At 36.6% G+C, this 16,580-nt stretch overlaps 1 protein-coding gene across 4 annotated transcripts in view; it reads left to right on the top strand.

Annotated features, from left to right (window-relative positions):
• LOC107694459 (DENN domain-containing protein 5A-like) overlaps positions 1–16,580 on the top strand; it is a 59,785-nt gene that overhangs the window by 41,552 nt on the left and 1,653 nt on the right. For 3 of the 4 annotated variants that reach the window (XM_016494154.1, XM_016494151.1, XM_016494150.1), the window contains 13 exons: positions 69–173; positions 934–1,065; positions 1,182–1,334; positions 1,430–1,517; positions 2,979–3,063; positions 6,581–6,709; positions 7,062–7,183; positions 9,657–9,802; positions 12,590–12,708; positions 12,793–12,971; positions 13,091–13,173; positions 13,268–13,391; positions 14,500–14,668. In XM_016494154.1, the coding sequence (XP_016349640.1) occupies positions 69–173; positions 934–1,065; positions 1,182–1,334; positions 1,430–1,517; positions 2,979–3,063; positions 6,581–6,709; positions 7,062–7,183; positions 9,657–9,802; positions 12,590–12,708; positions 12,793–12,971; positions 13,091–13,173; positions 13,268–13,391; positions 14,500–14,668 (1,634 nt within the window). The remainder of the gene's footprint in view (positions 1–68; positions 174–933; positions 1,066–1,181; positions 1,335–1,429; positions 1,518–2,978; positions 3,064–6,580; positions 6,710–7,061; positions 7,184–9,656; positions 9,803–12,589; positions 12,709–12,792; positions 12,972–13,090; positions 13,174–13,267; positions 13,392–14,499; positions 14,669–16,580) is intronic. The other variant, XM_016494152.1, reaches the window with a different exon arrangement.

Below are 16,580 nucleotides of genomic sequence, written 5' to 3'. Positions count from 1 at the left end.
TCTCACACACACACACACACACACACACACAAACAAACACACACACACACACACACACACACTCTCAGCATGTGGAGTGTCTGTTTTCTGAGCTTCAGCTTCTGCTGGCTCTGGACTACTACTGGTTCTCGCAGTCCTTCAAACCCTGTCTAAAGTCCGTCAAGGTGGATGTGGTATGTGCTAGAGAGATCAGGCCGCGCTCAGGCTGTGAATCTCAATCTGCCAACTTTGACATTCCCCACTGCCTTTCCCATCTTAAAAGCTTGAGCCCTCATCCCCATCAGTGTCTGTAGCTTCCTGCTTTTGACACTTTTGTCAAATTCAAAATGAAATCTCTTCCCTTATGTTTTATTTGGCAGGTGAATACAATTCAGGCAAGATTTGAGAGTCATTTATATTTACTGCAGAAAAAAACTAGGTCTTATGTTGCTCCAAAATTAAACAAAAGAAATTAGAAATAATAATTTACACAGAAAATGAAAACAATCATTAAGTCCATTAAGATTTTTGTATTGCCGTATTATTATCTACTAGATTCTACTCATTTAAACCCCTCTCCTTCATTTGTCAGTTTGCTTTTATCTTGTCATAAATGTCTACTTGAGATGTAGTGTTTGAGTCTTGTGGACCATATTTATATTATTTTAAGATCCTTTTATTGTGCTTTTGTGTGGTTTTAGTCAGTGCCGGTCCTTTTTTATTGTAATTTTATGGTAAAACATCAGAACATTCTTCAGAATGTCTATTTTTGTGCCCCATGGAAGAAAGGTCACGTGGGTTTGGGAAAAAAATGATACATTTCATAAAATCTTAATGGTCCTAAAAATAGGTTTGGGTGTTTAGCCACTCTAAATTTGAAGTAACTCAAAAGCCACAAGCTACATCAGTCTTTTGTTGGGCATCATGTGATATTTTGTGATATTGTCAATGCAGAAGTACATCCAGGAGGCCAGGAACCTGGGCACCACTCTCCGCCAGCCCAAACTCTCCAACCTGTCACCTTCAGTCATCGCACAGACCAACTGGAAGTTTGTAGAGGGACTGTTAAAGGAATGCAGAAATAAGGTGTGTGTTTTGATCCTCCTCTAGATTTTAATAAATAAAACTATTGATATCCATCTGGGTGATCCAGATAGACCAGCGTTTAAACTATAACTAACCCTATGTGATCTGTGGCTTAGACCAAACGCATGCTGGTGGAGAAGATGGGACGGGAAGCGGTGGAGCTGGGCCATGGGGAGGTTAGCATCACTGGAGTGGAGGAGAACACACTCATCGCCAGCTTGTGTGATCTGCTGGAAAGAATCTGGAGCCACGGTCTGCAGGTCAAACAGGTACATAGACTGGGCATACAGTCATCACTTATGAATGTGGTAATGTGTAATGTAGTTGGCTTGTTTGACCGGGTTCTTCTCTTTGTGTTTGCCAGGGAAAATCCGCCTTGTGGTCACACCTCTTACATTATCAAGAGAGTAAAGAGAAGAGAGACGCTACTCCAGCAGGCCTCGGCCCTCCAGGTAAAATACTAAGATGATACAGTAATGTTTGCACATTGTAATTCCGTCCATCTAGCTGCCTACATAGGATTCTTCTTCTAAAGCAGCATGTTAACCTAAATAGATCCTCATAAGTGACTGATTTGAAAACGCTCTACATAGGCAACTCCTCATGTTAACCATACAAAAGACTCAACTAACATGAGCAATTCCAACTTTTAATATTATATTTGCATGTGTTGCTATGCTAACATCTTGAAATTTTGTCAGTGTTGTTATTTTTAACTAAAGGTTTGTTCACGCCAAGGACAAATCTATTACTATAAAGTTTTAACAATTGTTCTAATTCCACTCCACAACTATAACAATAACAACACAGAAGAACATTATTGTTGGAATCACTTTCAAAACTTTTTTTGTTTCCAGCTGATGAATCATAAGTACGGAGCCCCGCACATGACATGCAAAAAAAAATAAATAAATTGTGCGATTTATCATGCGAACAAGCCATTTACTAATCCGTTCCCTCGATGTACTAAAACGTGCACACGATTACTATTTCGTTCCCTCGATTGGCTAAATGGTGCGCACAATTTACTAATTCATTCTCTCGATTTATAAATCGTGTGCACGAATTAGCAAATCGAGGGATCAAATTAGTAAATTGTGTGCACAATTTATAAATTGAGGGAATTAAATAGTAAATCGTGCGCACGATTTAGCCTACTATTTTTTTCCTGCATGCCATGTGCGGGGCTCCGTACGTAAGAACATTGACGGCCAATCCTGACTTTAAACACCTTGAGCATTTAAAACAAAAAAATATCTTTCTTGGTGTAAAGGGCTTTAAAACGGAAACTTACAACTATTTTCATTAATTGAAATAAAGATTATATAAAATAAATTGTAAGTATTAAATGAAAAACTTAAAAAGCTTAAACAAAAATCAGAAATGTTGCTCTGGAAAAAACTGAAATAGAATAAGTTTAAGTACTAAAATTACTAAAACAGAAATAGATATAAATTAAAGGTAAATTGAAATATTCAATAGAACGATTATAAAAAAAATTAACATATTAATATATACAATAATAGTATATTAATAAAACTAAAATAATTCTGTATTCTGTAATGCACAAACTGCACACATATAGGTGAAAATTTAATTTGTTTGAAGATTTTGAACGTTTTTTTTTTACGTTTTACATGTTCATTTTAAATATTGACAACAATATAAGTGTTTTTATTTTACTTTCATTGAATTTGTTGCAGTGCATTCTGCGATGTATGCATTGCTTTAGAATTTTGTAAAAATTAGCTGTTTGGAACAGCCTCCACATCAGATGCCAAAAATCTTTTCTAGGTAGGCAGCTCTCTAGGGTTTGGATCAGAGCCTGTATAGTGCTTATGAAGCTGGCTTTCATTGAAAACATGCTGAATAGGTTTGATTTTTCAGCATATTTTCCCTGTTTTGTTTCTTAGGTATCATTCATGACACAGAGAGACGGAAGTCAGATGCTGGCTGTGCAATGCCACCTCTCAAAGTCTCTTTGATCCAGGACATGAGGTGAGAATTAAACCATTATAGTGTAGAGCAAAACAATCACAATACACAGAGAAGTGCTGATGCCTTCATTTGCACTCTCAGTTTTTGGTTCTGGCTGTATGGTATGAGTGGTTTTAGTCTTAAATATTATGTTTGCTTATCATATGTGACCCTGGACCACAAAACCAGTCTTAAGTGTCAATGAGCAAAAAAAAAAATCAAAATATTGAGAAAATTGCCTTTAAAGTTGTCCAAATTAAGTCCTTAGCAATGCATATTACTAATCAAAAATTAAGTTTTAATATATTTACAGTAGGACATTTACAAAATATCTTCATGGAACATGTTCTTTAATTAATATCCTAATGATTTTTGGCATAAAAGAAAAATCTATAATTTTGACCCATACAATGTATTTTTGGCTATTGCTACAAATATACCTCAGCGACTTAAGACTGGTGTTGTGGTCCAGGGTCACATAGAGGCGTCATGCCCATTCAAAGTGATTGATTTTTGAGCCAAGTGGATTTTGAATGCAGTTTCCAAAAGACAAAAAATAGCCAATTAATATTTTCTATATTTAATACAATCACACCGGCATGATTAGAACGTTCAGCGCGTCATATCATCAGCTGCTAAATTCTGCGTTCGCTGGCTGACGCTGAGTCAGAGACAGACGCGTTTCTACAGCACTGCGCATTATAACCAATCATACACGATGCTGTTGAGCTTATGAATGCAATGACCAATCAGAGGTGCTCAGATGAGTCATCGCTAAAATGCCAGTGTTTTCTTCACTCGCTCGCTGACTGAATACCTCTTTCTGGCGAATTCTCTCGTCAGAAACAACAAAGTGCAAATGTGTGTACGAATCTGTAAGATATTAATTTCATAGTGTAAACAGCTTCAGTGATTTTAATGGGAGTTTTTGAGAGTGCTTGAACTAGACTGTCAGTGAAAATGTTCTTTGATAATGTAAATGTTCTTTGCTCTCTTTCTGTACAATGAAAGTGTTATGATTAGTAGCCTAACTTGCAATGTTTTTATTCACATTAACTTTCGATGTTAAATTCACATTAAATATAAACTCAGTCGTATTAAAAATATGTTATGGCATGACACCCATATCTGTTAATTAAGTAAACAGCAGTTTTTTTAATGCATAGTTAATAGACTACATTATTAGGTTACTTTGACCATCGCCCACTATAGATCAACATAATCTATAAAGGTGAGAATCAAGATATTTCATGATATAGTTAATGCGTTTGGGAATGTTTCGAATAAACGGGAAAAAATAAATAAAACATGCTGTTGTGGCTGCTGTGTGTCACTGTGTCACATGACGACATTTTTTTTGTTGTCTTGTGGACTAAATGTAAACATCTTTTATGTAAAATATCTTACTCAGGACAGTACTAAATAAAACATAACATGCATTTTCACAGATTCTGCCAGGGGTTCCCAAACTTTCGCATGCCACTGTAATACTGTCTACAGCTGTCAATACAGGCTCAGAAGTTAAATTTCCAACACATGCTTTAAGCAGTTGACCAGTCACAACAGACTGGGCCAGCTGACCAATCAGAGCAGAGTGAGCTTTTTGGAAAGGCGGGCTTTAAAGAGACAGGAACGAAAACATTTAGAACTAAAACAGCAGAGGATGAAAAGACGTGCTGCAGCAGTGTACAGTATGAGAAAAATACAGTGTTTTTTGAACTTTAAATCATGTAAATATATTCTTGCAGACCCCCAAAAATAAATTATGAGCTTGTAAATAAGCATAACATGGGTACTAAAATGTCAAATGAAATTACATCACTACATTAGTCATTTAAAGTGTTATCTGTTAATATGTCAAAATGAACTTGTTTTGTGTCTAAACAATTATTAGAAAACTATTGAAAAAATCTAAAACAAACCGGAATATTCCTAACATGATAAAAAAAAAATGAAAATATACCCTGAAATCCAAGGTCAAATATGGGATCATGTTTTTTACGTTTTTTTTAATAGTTCTACAGTTTATGAAATCTGAAAGGAAAATACATTTTTACTTTTTTATTGTTATGAAAATAATAGGTAGAGTGCTGCGCTGCAGTGCAGTGAGTGTATGCAAAGGGGGGTCGGCTCCTCACATTGCGTGAAGAAAGCACTGAGACGTTTCATGTCGCCACATTATTTCCAGCCTAGTTAGCACCAGACCCCTGCTGAGCTGTGCCGTGACATAGCAGTGCAAGAAAGCTTTAGCATGACATCCCTCTCTTTAGCCATGTCAGCATCTCCTCCTGAAAATGCTAACCGATAAACATAGTATTTCAGTAATAATATTTGTGGAAGAAGCTTTTTTCCTGATGTCAGCATAATATAGCATGACAATGGCATTGTTTAGTACATTAATATTATGGCTGCAGGTCTACACATTCAGATGTGGCTTCAGCAGTCTGTAAATCTGAGGTTTGTAGAGTCTGGAGGGCAGCACTAAACGCTATAATACATTTATGTAATGGAAGGTCAGACTGTGTTGACTACCAGAGGTGGAGTGGAAGAGAATGCGTCTGGACGTGGCATGCATGATAGCGGCTGCGAGCGATGACAGCAGGCTGGCTGATGCTCCAGGGAGTCTGTGAACCATTTCTCCTGCCCCCATTTTCTCTTCTGAACGGCTCCTGAGAGCGCTGGCAAATTCCCACTGCACTGAAAGCACGCAGTGGGTTCATTGAACCTGTGCACGACAGGATACGGCCGTATCTCAGCAAGAGCTCTTTTGATTCTTATAGAGTCAGTGCTTAAGGTGCAATCACATTTACTGTCATTTGGCAAACTTCTTGGAAGAAATACAGTATTTTCAATTGGAAAACATGCAGTCGGGAATTCCGTGAGAAAGCAAAAGATTTCCCCAGGCAGCTTTCGCAACTGGTTTAAGTTGGTCATGCATATTTGCCACACTGACCAACAGAATGGTGCTTGGTTTGAAAGTGACTTCTGTGTGAGTGGTGCTTCATACATCAATTTACTATTGACAATAGATAACTTTCTCTAAAATTCTCTGAAATTTTGCTAATGTGACAGCACCTAAATACTAATTCTATTTAGCGTTAGGATTTTGAGTTTATTTCATATATAACAATATACTCAAAATTGACTATATTCAGTGAATTTCATGGAGTTAAAATGAATCTCAAATCACGCAGCTTTTTGAAAAGATTTGTACTATGGCTTAAGATCTGCTTGGCAGGTGATAAAGTTAGCATCACCCAACAAACGTTTATGATTCTAACAAGTTTTGTTCATCATGATAATCTTCAAAAATGTACACAACTTCTATGAATTTTGAAGCCTAAATACAATCAACGCTAAACGTAGACTATATATGAACTACACCACAGTCACATGACTTCATCGTCACCACCATTAAGCTTCTGACAACTCTTTTAGTCTTTATTTTAGTCTGAAACTCGTTGACTTAATTCTAGTGGAACTTGAAGTCCTGTTATCAATATCTCGTGACCGTAATTCGCTGTATGTCATTCTTTAGGCACATCCAGAACATCAGTGAGATCAAGACAGACGTTGGGAAGGCCAGGGCATGGGTGCGTCTCTCCATGGAGAAGAAACTGTTGTCCAGGCACCTGAAGCAGCTGCTGTCTGACCATGAGCTCACCAAGTAAGACCTATTGACTAGTTCTTTAGTGACATAGAGGGCAGTGTTATAAATCAGATGTACTGTAGACGGATCACTCGGATATCAGACAGTTAAAATGCAAGAGATGTAGCAGAGCAAAGAATAAGGCATCATTAAAAATTAAGATTTTTAAAAATTATTAATGGGCCTTGAACCGTAAAGTGACTCATCCTCAGTAAAGAATGCTTTGTGGTGTCCTCTTCTGACCTGAAATGCATTTGAACTCATTTTTTTCAGGTTCTTTGCTCATGCACTTAACTTTCAACTGTTTCCTTTAAAGCTTTTGTGTTTAGATTTGTACTGTATGGCTTAATGTGTTTGTATTTGTTTGAAGGAAACTCTATAAGCGCTACGCTTTCCTGCGCTGTGATGATGAGAAGGAGCAGTTCCTATACCATCTCCTCTCTTTCAACGCTGTGGACTACTTCTGCTTTACCAACGTCTTCACCACAATTAGTAAGAGTCACCAAAATCTCTCTGCAAACACAGTACAGGTGCATCTCAATAAATTAGAATGTCATGGAAAAGTTAATTTATTTCAGTAATTCAACTCAAATTGTGAAACTCATGTATTAAATAAATTCAATGCACACAGACTGAAGTAATTTAAGTCTTTGGTTCTTTTAATTGTGATGATTTTGGCTCACATTTAACAAAAACCCACCAATTCACTATCTCAACAAATTAGAATACTTCATAAGACCAATAAAAAAACATTTTGAATGAATTGTTGGCCTTCTGGAAAGTATGTTCATTTACTGTACATGTACTCAATACTTGGTAGGGGCCCCTTTTGCTTTAATTACTGCCTCAATTCGGCGTGGCATGGAGGTGATCAGTTTGTGGCACTGCTGAGGTGGTATGGAAGCCCAGGTTTCTTTGACAGTGGCCTTCAGCTCATCTGCATTTTTTGGTCTCTTGTTTCTCATTTTCCTCTTGACAATACCCCATAGATTCTCTATGGGGTTCAGGTCTGGTGAGTTTGCTGGCCAGTCAAGCACACCAACACCATGGTCATTTAACCAACTTTTGGTGCTTTTGGCAGTGTGGGCAGGTGCCAAATCCTGCTGGAAAATGAAATCAGCATCTTCAAAAAGCTGGTCAGCAGAAGGATGTCCAGGCACCTGAAGCAGCTGCTGTCTGACCATGAGCTCACCAAGTAAGACCTATTGACTAGTTCTTTAGTGACATAGAGGGCAGTGTTATAAATCAGATGTACTGTAGACGGATCACTCGGATATCAGACAGTTAAAATGCAAGAGATGTAGCAGAGCAAAGAATAAGGCATCATTAAAAATTAAGATTTTTAAAAATTATTAATGGGCCTTGAACCGTAAAGTGACTCATCCTCAGTAAAGAATGCTTTGTGGTGTCCTCTTCTGACCTGAAATGCATTTGAACTCATTTTTTTCAGGTTCTTTGCTCATGCACTTAACTTTCAACTGTTTCCTTTAAAGCTTTTGTGTTTAGATTTGTACTGTATGGCTTAATGTGTTTGTATTTGTTTGAAGGAAACTCTATAAGCGCTACGCTTTCCTGCGCTGTGATGATGAGAAGGAGCAGTTCCTCTACCATCTCCTTTCTTTCAACGCTGTGGACTACTTTTGCTTTACCAATGTCTTCACCACAATTAGTAAGAGTCACCAAAATCTCTCTGCAAACACAGTACAGGTGCATCTCAATAAATTAGAATGTCATGGAAAATGTGAAGGGTGTCAATGATTGTCTTCTGGACAACTGTCAGATCAGCAGTCTTCCCCATGATTGTGTAGCCTAGTGAACTAAACTGAGAGACCATTTTGAAGGCTCAGGAAACCTTTGCAGGTGTTTTGAGTTGATTAGCTGATTGGCATGTCACCATATTCTAATTTGTTGAGATAGTGAATTGGTGGGTTTTTGTTAAATGTGAGCCAAAATCATCACAATTAAAAGAACCAAAGACTTAAACTACTTCAGTCTGTGTGCATTGAATTTATTTAATACACAAGTTTCACAATTTGAGTTGAATTACTGAAATAAATGAACTTTTCCACGACATTCTAATTTATTGAGATGCACCTGTATACCATTAAAGGGATACTCCACCTAAAAATGAAAAAATGTCACCATTTACTCACTACTTATGTCGCCAAGAAGATATAGGAGAATGTTTAAGAATGTTGGTAACCATTTTTAGAATGTTGGTAACCAAGCAGTTTCGGTTCCTATTGTATTCCATTATATGTTTTGACCATAAATCCAGTCAGTGGGAATTGAAACTGTTTTGTTACCAACAAAATATCTTTGCATTTCACAGAAAAATTATCTATATTCTGTATTTTGCATCCATGGTTATACTCAAAATATATCTTGAAACTGAAATATTTTTCTTTCAAAATTTAGGCAAAACAGATTGTTTAAAAAAAAACAGTTGCCAGTTAGAAATAGTTATGGATAAAAAAAAATCCCACTTTTTTCACAAAAAAACTGCAAGACACAAAGAGGAATTATATTGAATAATTTCCTATATGTACAAATGATATGGAATAAAAAATATATCATTTTCGTATTAATATAAAAAAATTGCATGACCTCTGTGAGAATTTTGGAGGCATGCTCAAGGTCTGACTGCCAAAATAGTGTGAATGTAATCTAGTTTAAGGAAACTTAATGGCCTAATAAAATGTGCATTAAATAATAATTTTCATGAGGTTTCTATGGAACACAAACAGAGATTTTTAGGAAAAATAATCCTAGATTATAGAGATAAATTATTTTTCTAAACATCTTTGTGTTTATCTGAAGAAAGAAAGTCTTATACATTTGGGACAGCATGAGGATGAGTAAATGATGAGAGAATTTTCATTTTATCCCTTTCATTCTAGTATCATAAACCTCTGTCTGCACTCTGCTTTTCTTCTGTTGACCTTGTCCTTGTTGTTGTTCACAGTGATACCATACCATTTGGTCATCGTTCCCAGCAAGAAACTAGGTGGCTCCATGTTTACAGCCAACCCCTGGGTGTGCGTCTCAGGGGAGCTAGCTGAGACTGGGGTTCTGCAGGTCCCCAAAAACACCTTGGAGATTACGTTTGAGGTGAGCTAATATATATCAACACACACATAATTATGTCTATTACTCTGGTTTCACTATATATTACCTAAAAAAGAAAATATTGCACTGGATGACTTCAATAACTTCGGTCCTATTTCAAATCTCCCGTTTTTGGCAAAATTACTTGAGTGTATTGTTGCCTCTCATTTGTGTAATCATCTCACAGTTAATAATCTTTTTGAACCTCTTCAGTCGGGTTTTCGTAAATTTCACAGAACTGAGACGGCCTTGGTCAAAGTCACCAATGATTTGTTGATAGCTTCTGACTCTGGTGCAACATCTATTCTTATTCTACTTGATCTAAGAGTTTGATACTGTGGATCACAGTCTATTTACTCGTCTTGAAAGAGTGTTTGGTGTGTCTGGGACTGCTTTAAGGTGGTTGAGGTCTTATTTTACTGACCGCTCCCAGTTAGTTTTCTGTGGGTCGTTATAGGTCTGAGATTAGCTGTGTCTCAACTGGCGTCCTTCAGGGGTCGGTTTTAGGTCCTTTACTTTGTAACATTTATTTGTCACCTTTAGGCCACCTTTTGAGATCGCTTGGCCTTCATTATCATTTGTATGCCGCCGAATATACGCAGATTTATATACATTCAAAACCTCATGAGCGCCGTTGCTTATTTGTCTGACTGCATTACTGAGATTAAAATATGGATGGTTAAAGATTTATTTTGTTTGAATGGTGGTAAAACTGAAGTTATGCTCATTGGTTCCCGTTATCGAATTTCTAAAGCTGGTTGTCTGTCCCTGACTCTTGACAGCTCTGTTTTGGAAATCCAGAGTCGAGTGAGGAACCTTGGAGTTATTTTTGATGCAAATCTAGTCTTTTGATTCTTTTGTCCAGAGCACTGTTAAAACCTCTTTTTTCCACCTCAGAAATATCGCAAGATTGCGCCCTATGTTAAATTTTACAGTCGCGGAAATGCTGATAAATTCCTTTGTCGTCTCACGGTTAGACTATTGTAATGCTCTTTTAGCCGGAGCTTCTAAATCTACACTTAATAAGTTGCAATATGTACAAAATTCAGCCGCCAGGATTTTAACTGGGACTAGGATTGGTATTGTCATATTACTCCAGTGTTAGAGTCTTTGCACTGGCTCCCGGTCAGGTTTAGAGTGGATTTCAAAATTATGATGCTTACTTTTAAAGCATTACAGACTGGCACCACATTACCTTACCTTACACATTACCACTACATCCATACACTCCTAGTCATAGATTGCGTTCCTCTCAGTCAAACTTGTTGGTTGTTCCTCAAACACGTCTAAGATCTATGGGTGATAAGGCTTTCTCTTTCTATGCTCCTGTCCTTTGGAATTTTCTGCCTCTTGAACTTAGGGAAGTTCAGAATTATGATGTTTTTAAAGTTCAACTTAAGACATTTTAACTTGCATTTGCTTGTTGATTTTGTATAGTTTTTTAATTGTATTGATTATATTGTGTTCAGCGCTTTGAGAAGCTTCTTTTAAAGGCGCTTTATAAAATAAAGTTTATTATTATTATTATTATTATTATTATTATTATTATTACAGCTGGGTTGAAAATATTGATTTCTCGATTTTAATCGATTCTCATCTTGATTATCCGATGTTTATTCTAAAATACAAAGAATCTATGCTGTTTTCAGTTGATGCATGAACAAACTTACTGAAACTTTATTTGTAATGCGCCTCCCATCCAATAATTCTAAATTAATAATTACACATTCTGTAAATTTTATTACGAAATTCAAACAATAAATCCTGTTTTGGCTCTCTGTAATGTAGTGTGACATTGTTGTAGCCCCTCAGTACAAGCGGCAGAACAGAGCGCAAGTGAACTGATCATCTCTTGCTCTTTACTACTAGTTACTGCCCGAAATAAACATCAGAAAGTATGTTGAATGAAACCGTACAACTTACCGAAATGTATCATCATGTCTTATGTAATCGCTCAATCAGTGTTTCAACAAAGAAAGATGTCAAATAAAACCGTTTGTAAACAATGTCACATTTACCTCAGAAAAGCCATTCAGTGACCATAAACTTGATAGTTAGCTAGAAAAGTGAACTCTAGAAAGGAGCATTTTGCTAAATATATGTACTATATTACATATACATTATATTTTCACTTAATCTGTTTTTCAGTGTCTGTTTGAATAAATCATGGAAATGTCATGGAAATAAGTTAAGACATTCACTGTTTAAAAGTTTATATTTCAACAACAAAGATTCAAGATTTTTATTTGTCACGTACACAGTTATATAGAGAATTTATAACCAGCAGTGAAATGTAGATTATCATTTTTTTATAATAGTTACTATAATAATTTTTTTTATTATATAATACATTTTTATTATAAAAACTCTTTAAAAATGTCTTATGTGCAATTTAAAAGTCTGATTACAAATCACTTTAATATAGTAATGTTCTAAATTACATGTTTTATTGTATATTTTACAGCATTAGTTGATAGAGATTTTTTTCTTGGAAAGAAAAAAAACATATCCTGAACCTAATCACGTCCATATCCAAATGAATCGATATCAAACTGAATGAGATTGAAATCATCTAAATAGCCAGCCCTACTATATGTATACTGTGTATGTGTGTGTGTATATATATATTATATATATATATATATATACTGTATATATATAGAGAGAGAGAGAGAGCGAGAGAGATGTATTGTTGAGCACCATGCTAGATATTGACTCCAAAGTGAGTTCCTTTTGTGTTAATCTGTTTGGTCGAGGTTTGTTGTATAATTCTGTATGTACTTTGCACAGTGCCAGAATCTGGGGAAGCTGACCACAGTACAGATGGGCCATGATAACTCAGGACTGTATGCTAAGTGGCTAGTGGAGTGTGTAATGGTCCGCAACGGGATCACAGGGCACACCTACAAGTGAGTACTAAGATTTTAGTAGCTCCATAATCACATTATTCATTATTATAACCCTTAACTGACTGCCGAACTGTTGTTGCGTAGGTTTCCATGCGGCCGTTGGCTCGGGAAAGGAGTAGATGATGGCAGCTTGGAGAGGATACTGGTGGGCGAATTGGTGACTAACATGGAGAATGAGGACAGAATGTGCCGGACTCCTCCAATGCAGCAATCCCCTGGGATGATGCGAAGATTTGTCACCATTTCGCCAAACAGCAAGCCAAGTACGTACTTGGAAATCTCATAAAAGTCAAAAGTCATATCTCATAGATTGTATAACTGCACTTATTGCTGGAGGATATTGCTGTTGTCTCAAGCACGTTTACCGTTGTGTGCCCACTAGAGTTAAACACGGGCCAGATCCAGGAAGGGGTGGGAGAGGCCATTAACGGTATCGTCAAACACTTCCATAAGCCAGAAAAAGAGGTAAAGTAATTTTTTCTGAGAAAAGTTGCTGTGGAAAGGACACGTGAATGAGAATGGCACATATGGATGATCTTTCTTCATTGATCTGTTGTAGAGAGGAAGCCTCACATTGCTTCTGTGTGGAGAGTATGGTTTAGTATGGGCTCTTGAGCAGGTGTTTCAGCATGGCTTCAAGTCACCACGCCTTTTCAAGAACGTCTTCATTTGGGACTTTTTAGGTAACAAATACTGTTACATTTCATTCAAGTGTTTGTTAATTGCTCATACTCACAATTTTGTGCATACAGTAGCATATCTTGGTCAAGAACCGCCCACTTAGACAGGAAGAGCAGCTTGTATTTATGTATCATGTGCCCTCAGAAAATTCAGCTTTGCCATCACAAGAATAAATGTTATTTTAAAATAAATTTAAACAGTGAACATTTATTTCAAATTGTAATAATATTTCACAATAGTAATGTTTTTTTTTTTTATGGAAGGTTGTTTCCACCACAGGACAAAAAATAAAAAAGATAATTCTTACCTTTTTTTTTTTTTTTTACAGTTCTGACTTTATATCATAATTTATATCATTAACCTAATTATAACATAAAGTCATAATTACAAGATGTTAACTCAAAATTGCAAGATATAAACTTGCAATTCTGAGAGGAACACTCCAAATTGTGACATATAAACTCGCAATTGCGTGGAAAAAATTTCAGAATTGTGAGATAAAAAGTCGCAGTTAACTTTTTTTATTTTTTATTTAATGGTGGAAAAACAAAACAGAATTGTGAGATATAAATTCAGAATTGTGAGATAAAAAGTTGCATTACTTTATAAATTTTTTTGTAATTCCATGATGGAAACGGGCTTCCATAGTTTTTACTTTATTTTTGAATTTCAGATAAATCCAGCCTTGGCAAGCATAAAATACTTTTTCCAAAACACTAAAAAAATATTAATGATTCCAAACTTTTGAACAGCTGTGTATATACCACACTAGCATGGAAGACGCTAATTTAAAAAAAAAAAAAAGTTTTTTTCGAAGTGTGTGAAGTCACTTTGAGCTTTCATCCTCAAAAGTGCTCATCGAAACAATGTGTTTCCAGACTGATAGAAAACATCTGTGCCCTTACTCTCTGATGTTTTGTAAAATCAGCCAATCAGATTTAATCTTAGTATACTGAGAAAATGCATCAGATGGTAAGAGCAAGACCTATGGGTGGTTCATAGTTTGAAGCAGAGACTAGGAGTTTTTTCAAACCTATATCTTTCTAGTTGCATAAATTATACCTCAAAATGTTGAAAATTTTCCTAAATCCTTCCATTTCTATTCCACAGAAAAGGCGCAGGTCTACTTTGAGAGTACGGAACAGAGTCAGATGACCCAGGATGAGAACTGGCACATGAGGGTGCGTCATTTCTGCCATTTCATGCGTGCCATCAACAGCACAACCAGAAACATCGGCAAAGACGGGAAGTTCCAGATGCTTGTGTGTCTCGGAGCCAGGTTGGTCATTATTTACATTGAATTGTCGACTATTTGAATTGAGCTTTTTGTTGGATGGGAACTTTTAGGCAGCTCACAACCTGATTCTGACTCTAGAAATCACAATCCGATTCAAAAATGATTCTTAATCTACACTTTTCTCATTAATTAGTGAGATTACTGACTTTAGGTATTACATTTATTTGTGCATTTTTATTAAATTACTTCTACAAGTACTTTTTAGAATAATTACAAATTAAAACTAAATCAAAACAACTGTATGTTAAGAATGATTAACTAACTAAATATAGCTTCAAAACTTTCAAGCAAATATAAAATAATGAAGGAGATTAAAACACAGTATCTGAGAATGCTTTTAAGTGAATCTGAAAGTTTTCTAAGCAAGGGCAGTGAGGCGTTTCTTTTTTATTACTATGACATCATAGACAGCAGCAGGTCTAATAAGCTACATTCACACTAATGCACAGGTCTGTTTTACCATAACAGATGTTTTGTCCTGTCCTTAAGACATAACTGACTGTGTTTACATTAAATTTGCATCATAAAAGCATTTGGTGATTCAAGTGCATTTACCACTTACATGGAGTCACGCATAGCACCATGCCGCAAGCGCCCTTCAGAACAAACACACACAGCAAATGTGAGCATTTGAAATAAATTTGGCATAAGGTAGAACACTGCAATACCGGTGGATGAAACCGCAATTATCAATCAAAACATGTTTCTCACAGCGCATATCCCGTGCAGTGAAATCCACGATTGCCCTTGTATTTCGCTTCAAACATGAAACCTTATGCAATTTAATGTATTGTATTTTGTATTGTATATTGTATGTATTTTTTAGTTGTTTGATGGTTTTGTGTGTGTTTGTGAAAACATGATTGTCTCTAGTGCACAATTCCGTCGCACATATATGGAAAAAAACTAACCTCAGAACTGATTCTGAATTTTTCAAAATCATTTAAACGAGAATCGCCATGCATTGGAGAATCTATTTTTGTACTCTTTTTTTTTTGTCATATCTATCGTTCACATTAGAGCCCGACCGATATATCGTTTAGCCGATATTATCGGCCGATATGAGCCTGTCGCTGATATATCGGTATCGGCGAATATGCCGCCGATATGAACTTTTTTTGACAGAACATACTGTATAACGCAGATTAAATGCTTCTGAATGGTGTAATTACTTAGTTTGTCCAGCAGAGCGGGCTCCATTGTTTGCTACTGGTGACCCAGTTCACTGTAGTGTAGAGATGTGCGGATGAGCTCAAACTTCACCTGAGTCCGCTGCTTCAAATTATCCGCCCGCCCGCCACCCAGCCGCACTTATATTTGATCGTCACATTACAATGATTCTATTTCTTAGTTTTGCATGATGATATGACGAATGGATTGTTAATTTTTAACAGCAGATTCAGTGATGTTAGAGACTAGAGCTGATCTGTGGCATGAGTCTGCGGCGCATTAAAGCCTGTGTTACGGCCACCGGAGCTGATCGCGGCCACTCAGTCAATGCTGGTGTTTATACTGGCTGCGCCGCGGCCCAGAACTCATGCTTATCACATTGGTCACATCACGCGGTGCGACAAAATACAATAGAATTCTATTGTATTTTGTTGTGCCGCTCGCGTCCGGTGTAGAATAGAACCCATTATAATCAGTGATGTTGTCTACACTGGATGCAGTAAACTGATGCCTCGTTCTATTTATGACGTGCTGACACAAAGTTCAAATGATTTTCAACGGTCGCTTTGTCGCGTCCTGTTGCGGCGCAGACACGGTGTCAGCATAATTTGTCAGTACAATCAGTATAACGTAGCAGATTGAAAAGTTAGTATCTTTCTGCAGTCCAATAATAGACGGCAGTGCGGTGGTGGCTTGAGTCAGCTGAATGGTGATTTAACGCTAC

This window comes from Sinocyclocheilus anshuiensis, unplaced genomic scaffold, assembly GCF_001515605.1.
Source record: "Sinocyclocheilus anshuiensis isolate Anshui unplaced genomic scaffold, SAMN03320099.WGS_v1.1 scaffold3099, whole genome shotgun sequence".
Classification (NCBI taxonomy): domain Eukaryota; kingdom Metazoa; phylum Chordata; class Actinopteri; order Cypriniformes; family Cyprinidae; genus Sinocyclocheilus; species Sinocyclocheilus anshuiensis.
This window is presented reverse-complemented; position numbering and strand designations above follow the sequence as displayed.